This window comes from Physella acuta, unplaced genomic scaffold (genome assembly GCF_028476545.2).
Source record: "Physella acuta isolate Inbredline_101_S28 unplaced genomic scaffold, ASM2847654v3 ptg000725l, whole genome shotgun sequence".
NCBI lineage: Eukaryota > Metazoa > Mollusca > Gastropoda > Physidae > Physella > Physella acuta.
Genome location: NW_026732243.1, coordinates 39,863 through 50,712, shown reverse-complemented (window position 1 = coordinate 50,712; position 10,850 = coordinate 39,863). Strand labels below are relative to the sequence as shown.

The 10,850-nt window shown below is 33.2% G+C and overlaps 1 protein-coding gene across 1 annotated transcript; it reads left to right on the top strand.

Moving 5' to 3' along the window:
* Window positions 1–2,436: 2,436 nt before the first annotated feature.
* On the top strand, window positions 2,437–10,410 carry LOC131949995 (malonate--CoA ligase ACSF3, mitochondrial). Its single transcript, XM_059311988.1, has 10 exons — window positions 2,437–2,569; window positions 4,381–5,129; window positions 5,539–5,656; window positions 6,181–6,372; window positions 6,685–6,860; window positions 7,107–7,252; window positions 7,573–7,692; window positions 7,925–8,041; window positions 8,418–8,596; window positions 8,731–10,410. Exons 2-10 carry the CDS (start codon window positions 4,435–4,437, stop codon window positions 8,935–8,937), a joined length of 1,950 nt encoding a protein of 649 aa, XP_059167971.1. The 5' UTR covers window positions 2,437–2,569; window positions 4,381–4,434; the 3' UTR covers window positions 8,938–10,410.
* Window positions 10,411–10,850: the final 440 nt, after the last annotated feature.

Here is a 10,850-nt window from a genome sequence, read left to right as displayed (position 1 = left end):
AGACCGTAATAAATTCTAGCCAAGTCTTAACATAAAAGCTACTGTACATCCACCGTACATGGTAAGCCAGAATCTTGTTAGTCATTTGAAAATGTACTGGTGGAGGTGTGTTCACAATATTAAGTTTGTTGACGTTGTAGAAGTGGACATTGTGACAGGAATAGCTAGTTATCGACTAGGGGGGCGTAAGGGCATCATTTAATGGGGTAGGGGTAAAATAAGCTAGGCCTAGATCTACTTCACGTCAAAAAAGTGGATGGGCAGATGAGAGTAGAATTTGTCTGTTAGACGCCAATGTGGTGTTTAAAGACGACTCGTGTGAGATGGTACTAGGGGGAAGAGTCATGTGCGAAAAATGATGTGTAAACTGGCTGATTTAATGGTGTAGCGTAGAACCTTAACTAGACCAGGGGTCTCCAAACTTTTCAGTCCGAGGGCCGCATTAACTATCACATTTCAGTTCGGGGTCAGTTTCTTCCAGACATGTGATTTTTCTGAGCAAAGTTCCTCAGCCATCACCAACAAACGGGTTTTCCGTGGACAAAAAGATCTCCGCGGGCCGGACGAGAGGACCTCGCGGGCCGTAGTTTGGAGACCCCTGGACTAGACACTAAGGGGGATAGATTCGGCCTAAAAGCTAAATCCGTTATAGTTACAATGTACAGCAGTGATTCTTCCAGGCATCTCTTCGTGATGGCTCGCCCCCTCTCCTCCCCCCCCACCCCCCACCCCCCTCCGAAGAGAGTCTACCGCCCCCGAACGAATTGGAATTTATATAGAAAATATATACTTTTAACAGTGTCCGTCCGCTCCATCCGCCCCCCCCCCCCCCCCCCACTGTCAACATATGCTAGACCTACGACTACAAATATTTCCGTTAAAACCCGACCAGTAGCTTGTTATCACTGACAAGTTATCTCCCTCTACCTAGTTCGTGGGCAACGCTTAGTCGAGAAATCAGCCAAATGTAAGTTCCCCCTCGACGGTTGGCTAATCGAGTGATCGCTTGAGATTTGTTGCTAATTTAGAAATTTAATAACTAGATCTAATTGTCTATCTAATTAGATTAACAAATTGATGTTCATGTGCTGTCAAATGATTTTGATACATATGTCTGATAATAGACTCTTCCATAAAATAGGCGTGTTGTTTGTAGTATATGAGTATAGTAATCTCGACTAGTTTTATGGTTAGAAATGATTAGGGTTAGGCATATGGTAGGACTAGGGGGATCATCCAGAAATGGCGTCACACTAGTAGGGGAGGGGCTCCGTAATTTTGTGACGGTGTGTGGGGGGGGGGGGGGGGGTTCAGATGGTGCGACGTCACACTTTGGCAATATAAAAAAGCAATGATATTGTTAGATTACGCATTTTAGCCGTTGTTTCGCGTTTTAGAAAACTTTTAGTAAATTGTAATAGGAATTTATTAAAATATTCTGTTGACAGAGTTCAGATTTTGGAAAAATATCGTAATTTAAGAAAAATTCAACTGCAATTTTTAAGGGGCTGTAGAATGAGGTGTGACGTCATTTTAGGGGGACGTCTGGCTTTTTGTGACGATGTTTGACGGAGTGGAGGGAGGGGGGGGGGTTATAATCAACCAAAAAGGCGTGACATCATTTATGGATTACCCCTAGGGTTGAGGTTAGGGACAGAGGCTTAGCGAGGGGGGGGTTGAATCAGAGTTTCTTCCAGGCATCTCTTCGGGGGGGCGAAGCCCCCCCGAAAATTTTTTACCGCCCCCCCCCCCCCGAACGAAATGAAATTTATATAATTTATATATAAAATATATACTTTTAACAGTGTCCGCCCCCCCGAAGAAAGTTTACCGCCCCCCCGAAGATTTCAAGTGCCCCCCCGGAGAAAAAAGTCTGGAAGAAACACTGGGTTGAATACATATGTCCCCGGGTGCCGATCCTAGGGGCGCCAAAATGGGTTGAAAAAATTTTAAAAGCTCATATTTTACCTGCAGTTTTGAATAATAAATATAAAAATATATGGGGGGGGGGGTGCCAAATTGAAAGTTTGTCCCCGAGCGCCGGGAGGGATCGCTACGCCTCTGGTTACGGATAGAGTTAGCGAATAGTGCTGAATAGCTTTGACATTAATTAGCAAGCTATATGTGTATTTTAGTTAACTATCAGTAATTACAACCCACTTTTTTTTTAAAGAAGATTTTATTATCGGACACTAATATATAAAAATTACCCCCGCATTGTCATCGAAGGAAAAGGTTTGAACGAAATCGCTCCATTAGAAGTGGGTCAAAACTGAGTTATCAAATTTGACACACAAATATTTGAGAACTACTAGCCTACCAATGCATAAAAAAAAGCTTTTAATAAAGAACCAATCAGCTCTTCGTATTTGTTAACTTTGACCTCTTGACCTATATTGACCTTTGATTGATAGCAAAATTTTAAAAATAAGTAGGTCCCCAAAGCAAGGTACAATAAGAAACATGTTTCTCTGAGTCTATGTGCACTTAGTCCAGAATATGGATGGAATTTCAATTTCATAGGGTAGATCTAGATCTAGCTCTAGCCCAAGGCAACTAAATTACTAAGGTAAAATCTTAGTTTAGCGTCGTAAATTCGGCCAAAACTAGTATTAATGTAGGAGAGAGTGAGTGAATTATAATGAATATTGAATATTATAAATAATAATATTATTATATTATTAATTATTATAGGCCTATGTCATTAAAATAAATAATAAATTAATTATGAGTAGATCTAGATCTATTATAATCTATATTTTCGTAATCGTATGTTTTGATAAAATATTATAGATCTAGGCCTAAATAATTGAAGGTAATCTATCGTTTTAGGTACGTAAAATCGCCCGTGACTAGTAATGTGAAAAACAGGTGACTCCTTAAATTTTAATAATTATTTCACATTTTCAGGAGGATTTATGTTTTGAAAAATACAAAAATGTTTCCGTTTCATTTATGATTTTCAGATTTATGTACCTGTTTTTAAACAATGGAATTAAAACTTTTCAGTAATAAATGAAGACTAGCGATGTTTCCAATACATGCAACCATGCTCATTTACTATAGCAGCTATTTGTTTATTTTTTTATTGTAAACTTATAGCGCACGATTCAGGGGAAGCCACTCTAACTTACCGATGGCTGCTTTTTATATAGCAAATCCTGCTCGCAAACACTGCTGTTTAAAGTTAATTTCTTGCCTGTATTGATATATGTAGCCATTGATTTAGGTTTATTATTCATTTATCTATAATATTTGACACAAATATATCACAATATACTTCTATTAAAGCCTTGACAATGTCAATGAGGTAACTTTTTCGTACATTACTAGCCACGGGCGATAGATTACCAGATTCTAGAATCTAGCTAGATTCTAAATTTATCTACTTCACTACTATGATGTACCGTACTAGTACTAGTCGTCGGTCGTGTTACTGTCGTTACACATGAATTATACTATTAAATGCCTATATAATACTATATACTAGATCTATATATTTTAATTAAATGTTATAGATCTACTTGTTTGAGAAAAATATTTTATAAAATAGTTATTGGTCAAAACGCAGTGTGTTTTACTAAACGTTGAACAATTAGTATTTACATTTAGTGATAGTGACAAAGCAAAGAAATAACTAAATAGTAATACTTAGTAAATATTGAAAAGCTAGCCTATAGCTAAAAATCCAACACACATATAAAATAACATACTCTACATACATAGACTACCAATACCTATACTGTAACTTATTAGAAAAATTAAAACCAAATTCTATACATTATTGGTCAACACAACACCATATTAAATGCACACACTTATTAAGAGACTTAAATTATTTAAAATTAAGAAAGTTAAATTATTTAGTTAAAAACCCCGGCTGTTCAATGGTAGTGCTAGTTATGTTGTTTTTATTATTAGTTCAGGCTGAGAAAATTGTATACATTTCATAGTGTACGTCTTGAAAATTAGATTTAAATCAAATTTGAATGAAATAATCCATCCTTAGATTTAATAGGCCTATATCTAGGTAGGGCCTATATATGTTTCTTGACTTTGCCATATAAAGGGATAGTGTAATCAGCACTTTGTCCAGCCGCCGAATACTTTCTCTGATGTGGCTCAGGTACCCATCTGAGCTGGGTAGACTCAGGGACATCGTACAAACTCAGGCCTATGATCCATACTTGAGACTCATGTTGGTACTAGTGTGTGCTACCAAAACAAGTGTTTTAAGAACAGAAAATTAAATGCCCATTGGTAGCCTGCTAAACTAATTAGCGTCATGAAATACATTCATGCTTCAATTGGCATGCATGACTTTATTTTCATTGTATATTTAATTTTTTTTTATATGAATGTTTCTTTTTTTCTCCTCAGTGACTATTCAATTTTTCAAGCTTTTGTAAGCTGATTAATAAAATAAACTTGACCATGGGGTTAATCGCTAGATTAACTCACCAACTGTGCAACAAGCAATGTGCATCATCATATCTTAAAATCTATCACCGGACATTATGTATAAAAACACAGTTAACCTCTAGGAAGATTTTCTTCACTCAAAGTCATACCTTTTTAGGGACTAAGTTATCAATCAATTCCAACAAAGGTAAAAATCATTTAACATTTTTTCAATGTGGGCATATATCTTCACTTTCTAATGAGGATTTTATGATGCTTCCTGTGTATTTGCATGCAGAAAAGCATATAGAAAATACAGCCATTGTAGATGCTGAAGGATGTTTTACCTATGCAGAACTTTTTCATCATAGCATGTCTGTAGCTTTAGATATATTAAAATTGTTAAATGCACAGACTATGAAATTAAATGGAGAAAGAATTGCAGTACTGACTGAACGCAATGCCTTATTCTCGATATGCCAGTTTGGAACATGGTTTGTTAATGGCGTGTCTGTGCCACTATGTGAAGCCCACCCAGCATCTGAATGGGAATACTTCTTACAAGATGCACAGTGCTCTCTGGTTTTGGTGAGCCAGACATATCATGATAAGATAGCACCAGTCGCTGAAAAACTCGGAATCAAGCTCAAGGTTTTTTCAAGAAGTGAGTTTGGCAAAGATTTTGAAAGGAACCGGTGGTATCAGCCAGATTTTGCTTCCAACCCAAAGTAAGATTTAGAAATAAAAGATCGATTAAATTTATGAGTATATTAATTTATGTGTAGCATTTGTTGTATCTCAGTATTTTTGCTGCTCCTTTTTTTTTTACTGAATATGTCAGTTTGTGTACATTATAGGGACTATCTGCAGCCAACTTTTTAACTCTAGACAATGATTCTAATCATACTTATTTTTTAAAGTAATTTGATACCACAGCAAATTTAAGCAATTACATGTGGTTTACCGACAATATTGTCTTTTAATCATGATTTTAAGAATATATTTAAAATATTGTTCAGTAATGGGATATTTGTGACTCATTATTCATAGCAAATAATCACTTAAGTCACCATGGTGATAGTCATAAAGTGAAATTAATGTAGAGGAAATAATTAATCTAATGTATTCTATATTAAGGAAAGTAAAGAGGGTATACAAAGAGAGAAAAAAGCGGTGGTTTGATATGCCCCAGGAGCTTGTGATGAAAAAACCTGCATTGATTGTATACACTAGTGGAACAACTGGACCACCCAAGGTAATAGAAATTAACTGTTCCTAATTATGTTAATTAACATAAAGCCTTTATTTTTTAGAAGCTGCTCAATGTTTGTGACCGACATTGTGATTTTAAAGTGCATTGTTTTCTTGATTTATTGGGATTTTTTGTACACTTAAAAAAAAAATTCTTTACATTGCAGTTTTGCAATATAAAAATTATAATTTTATTTTAAAGCATAATGATGTAAATATTTTTCAAAGTGATACACTTTTAATAAGCATGACTTTATCTAATTCTGAAAGAAATATATATCTGTGCATTATGCAGGTCTAATGAGAATGTTTGCTCTTTAATAATATCTCTGTGTTTAATTGAAGTAAAATTATTGAGCAACTTTGCTCCAACTCTCTTGGTGTTGGGGGCGTGGTGTGCTGGAGTGCCAAATCTTAGTATAGATTGTACATATGCAGGCGGTTTTTTAACCAGATTGTTTAAATGAATAAGTATCTTTAATATTACCACAGCTAATTTTGATTGTCTTGTATGGTCCTTTGTTCTAGGGTGTGGTTCTTACTCATGGGAACATCTCAGCTATGGTGTATAGCATGATTCATTGCTGGGGGTGGACTTCTAATGATGTGATACTGCATGTTCTACCATTGCATCATGTACATGGAATTATTAATATACTGTACACATCTCTGGCTAGTGGCGCCACCTGTGTGATGGAACCCAAATTTGACGCTCAAAGGGTAAGACAACCTACACTACTTTTAAAAGACATGTATTACATTTTAAAATTCTATTGAACTTTTGTCGGATTTTAAAGTTAAATATGCTTGCTACAAAATTTTGACAAAAAAATTGGAATTGAGAAAATTAAGCTATTCATATGAAGGCCTTTATGTTGATCGACTAGTTTTTCTCTTAATTTATAAATTTTGTTTTCTTAAATATAACATGAGTAGACTTTGCACCTCATGAGTGTGGAAATTGTAGAAAAATTTCAAATATACACACACTTATATAGGCTTATATAGTACAATTTTTTTTTTATATTCCAGGTATGGGATCTTCTAACTTTGCCATCCATTAAGCACCTAAACCGCAATATCAATCTTTTCATGGCTGTACCAACCATCTATGCCAAGCTGATAGAGTATTTTGAAAAGAATATCAGTAATCCAAATGCATCTTTAACTGTTGAATTCATTAAGCTCACAACATCTTTAAAAATTAGGTAAATTTTAAAAAATAGTTAAGTTACAACATCATGTTTTTACGTCAGTAATTATTTTAAAACATAAATTTTCTTTGAATATATAATAATGTATTATAAGTCAGTATATATTTAATACTTACTTAACCCAATTTATTTATTGTCTGTTTTTATAATTTTAAATATATTTTTATTATTACTGTGTCTAAGGGCCAAATAAACTTTAAAAATTTGGTTTTGAATGTTATTTACTATGACATTCTTTAGACTAATGGTCAGTGGCTCAGCAGCCTTGCCCCAGCCTATTAGTGAGAAGTGGGAGAAGATTACTGGACATAATTTACTAGAACGCTATGGGATGACAGAAGTAGGCATGGCTCTTTCCAATCCTTTACGTGGTCACAGAATCCCAGGTATATTTTTGTTATTATGCTCACGAAGGAAATTCAGCAAAAAAAAATTTTTACCGCTTACTTTTTCTGTGCATCTAAAATGAGCCGTGTTCATTAGTTTTAAACTAGTTGATTACACATCTTTTAATCACCCTTTTCTTTTATCCACTGTCATGTTTCTATTTTTATTTTTAGCATAAGTGTTTTAAAGTTAATCAGAATTAAAGATATTTTTGTATCAATAATTTGTCATGTTTTATATAAGATTTGCTAAATCTATGTAAATGCTTATCTAAAATGTTGAATAATGAAAGAATATTTGAATTCTATAAAATGTATAGGTTCAGTTGGTAAACCCATGCCTTATGTTGAAGTACGTATTGTCAAACCAAATGTGTACAGCTCTCTAGGCTACGACATTTTGGCTGAGGGAAATTCAAGGCTCACTTTTGTCACACCAGGTTCGTCACAATTTTATTCTTGACGGACTGACTGCTTCAATTTTTAAGTCATGAAAGTTTCATTATGAGAGCTAAAAATACCTAATAAATTTTAAAAAACAATAATTGCTATCTTAGGTTTGAGTTTCTAGCACATAAATTAAAAAAATTATCACTTTTTAACATGTTTTCACCTCATCTCCATTTTTTTCTGGTGTTCTCTTAAAATCTAGCCATTTACTTTGTATCTCAGGTTCAGAGGGTGAAATTGGAGACCTGCTTGTGAAAGGACCTACTGTTTTTCATAAATACTGGAATAAACCAGAAGCTACTGCAGAATCATTCACTAAAGATGGGTGGTTTAAAACTGGTAGGGATTTTTTATTTTTAAATTTTTAAAATATAATTACTTTTGTGTCCACAAGTTATGTGTATTACACAATAAATGTGTATTACACAATAATTTATGCAACATCCTGAATAGTACATATTATTTATAAAAATGCATTATTAGCTCCTGTATTGGCCCAATCATGCTTTAGGGCGTCAAAGTTATTTAATATAATTTTTTTTTAAATATTTTTTTTAACAAATAAAGGATGGTTTATTTTATACTAATTGCAATAATTTTATTATATACTTATAAATGTGTTGGTAGTATATGTTTCGGGTTATGTTTTAAATTGTTATTTTACATATTGTTAATCCTGAACATAATTTACACCTTAGCTTAAAACATCTAACAGGAGACACTGCTGTATACAAAAATGGTGTTTATTCGATAATTGGACGCACATCAGTGGATGTGATCAAGAGTGGTGGATACAAGATTAGTGCGCTTGATGTTGAGCGCCACCTGCTGGCACATCCTGACATCTCTGACTGTGCAGTCGTTGGTCTGTCAGATGTAACTTGGGGACAAAAGGTACATTTCATTGTATCAATAGTTTGACTCATTTCTCTTAAAAAAGCTCAATTTTTACTTTGTATTATTGATATTCTGTAAATACTTTAAGCTCTTTATAAATGTCCTGTTCATAACAAATCTAAATTTAACAGGTTGCAGCTGTTATTGTGCAGAAATCTGACTCCAAATTAGATTTGGCAACTCTACGTGAATGGGCGAGGGATCGCTTACCACCATATCAAATTCCAACTGTTTTAAAGTGCCTTGAAGAAATTCCCCGCAATGCTATGGGTAAAGTCAATAAAAAAGAGCTCATCAGCTTAGTCTTCCCAGAGTATGCTAAGAAAAAATGGTTTTAAGTTGTAATTATGCTGTGGTACACTGAAAGGTTGAGAAGAGTTTTATTTAAGTATTGGGAGCAATTTTTTATTCTTTTTTGTTACCAAGCTGTTTATTTGAAACTATTGTAAGATTCAATTTAATTAGAGAAAACATTTAACTGCCAGTATTTGTAAATATAAGTTCAGTTTTTACTGACCATGTACCTGGTTAGGTTTAACTATTTTTTTTAATCTTAGATATCACCAACTAAAGCCAATACAGTAGAGTATTTCTAATTTGGTATAAAATTAGCTTTCATATGGCTCATACACTGGTTTTTCTATATGAGAAAGTAAAATGACCTCAGTGCAATTTTATCAAATATGTTTACAGGATCTGTCTTGTTTTTTAAGTAAAAATACCTACAATCTGAATTAGAATTTTTTTAATAGCAGAAATGTGCCTGATCAGAAAAAAAGTGTTACTTATTTAAATTTAATGTATTTGGTAATTATATTTATTTGTTACATTTTTTATTATGTGTTGATGTAATTTTTTTGTTTGGAATGCCAGTATTTGAACAGCGCAATTATCAGTCAATTTGAAGGTTGTTAATTATCCAGATGTTTGCCCACTATCTGTTCTTGGTAAAAGATATATATATATATATAAACAGGGTTTATATTTTCTTTGTAATTTATTTTACAAAGGTTGTAGAATTCCTGAAATTTTACAATATATATCAATAGTGTTATGGGTAGTGTATACAGCATGTATTTCAGCACATAATTTTTAAAGATTTGTTTAGAAGCTAATAATAGTATAAAGAATTGTATTATTATTTTTACTGACTTGTTTTTTCCCCCAAAATGTTGACTTGCTGTATTAAGAACCATTGATTAAAGGTATGTCTTTTATTTGAAATTTCTTGCTCTTACAGTGTCCTTATAAGTGGTTAAACTATGTTGATCAACATATCCATATCTCATGTTTTGAAATTAAGTTTTTGTTTTATATTTATCATTTGTTAAATATCTTGGCATTAACTAGTCTCAGCATTTTATTGCCTAATGACATGGTTTGTTAAACCACAAACTTTGAATATTATTACCCAGTAATATGATACATGTAACTGATCTTCTCACTCATATTTAAACAATAAACATTTTTAAAACCACCTTATTCATATTAATCAAGAATATTTTTTTAAAATCTTGACCTATTTGTTTGTGATTTTTAATTATCATTTAATATTCATAAAAACAGAATTTTAAATTAAGCGCACTTATGAGGCCTGAGGTTTTTAGATGACTTGACTTATTCTTTTGTGGCCCCTGAGGAGCAAAGGGCTGCACCTCTCCACAGGACTCAGTTTTGTGCCCATGTAAGCCCAGAAGCCCTCTCCTTCCATTAGACAGAACACTTACTTTTTAAAAGTTCAGACTGTGATATTTATTTAAAAATCACATTTAAGCCATTTATATTTATGAAATGTGCTAGTATCTACAGAAATGTTGGAAATATTAATTTATTCTTTATTTATAATAGAAATAATAAATTATAATAAAAGTGATTAGTGTGTGTTTAAATGTATTTTTTTCCTAAGAGATGCTTACAACAAATTTAAAAGAAAATTCCAATAGTATAAGAATTTTATTTTTACACAATTTTACTCTTGGTTAACCTTTAAAGGTTACTGGTTGTTTGACTAGCATGTTTCTTTAGAGACCCTATGGTCTAGCAGTCCCTCAGATGCCTTTCTCAGTCTTTACAAAGGATGTTTTGTTTTCTAACTTTAGAAACTAATTGGTCCAAATAAAACTCCTTCCAGAACTAAATGCTGACTCATTATTATATTAAACATTTATCAGGACGCTCTTTTATTTGGAACTGTAATGTCCTGGGCTCTTTTACATTGGGCGTCTTACTTAAAAATATAGCTTGAACTTAA

Coding starts and splice junctions, on each gene's coding strand:
- LOC131949995 (XM_059311988.1), top strand. CDS start 4,435: ATGGGGTTAATCGCTAGATTAACTCACCAACTGTGCAACAAGCAATGT. Junction 6,861..7,106: donor ACAACATCTTTAAAAATTAG/GTAAATTTTAAA, acceptor GACATTCTTTAG/ACTAATGGTCAGTGGCTCAG. Junction 8,597..8,730: donor ATGTAACTTGGGGACAAAAG/GTACATTTCATT, acceptor TAAATTTAACAG/GTTGCAGCTGTTATTGTGCA.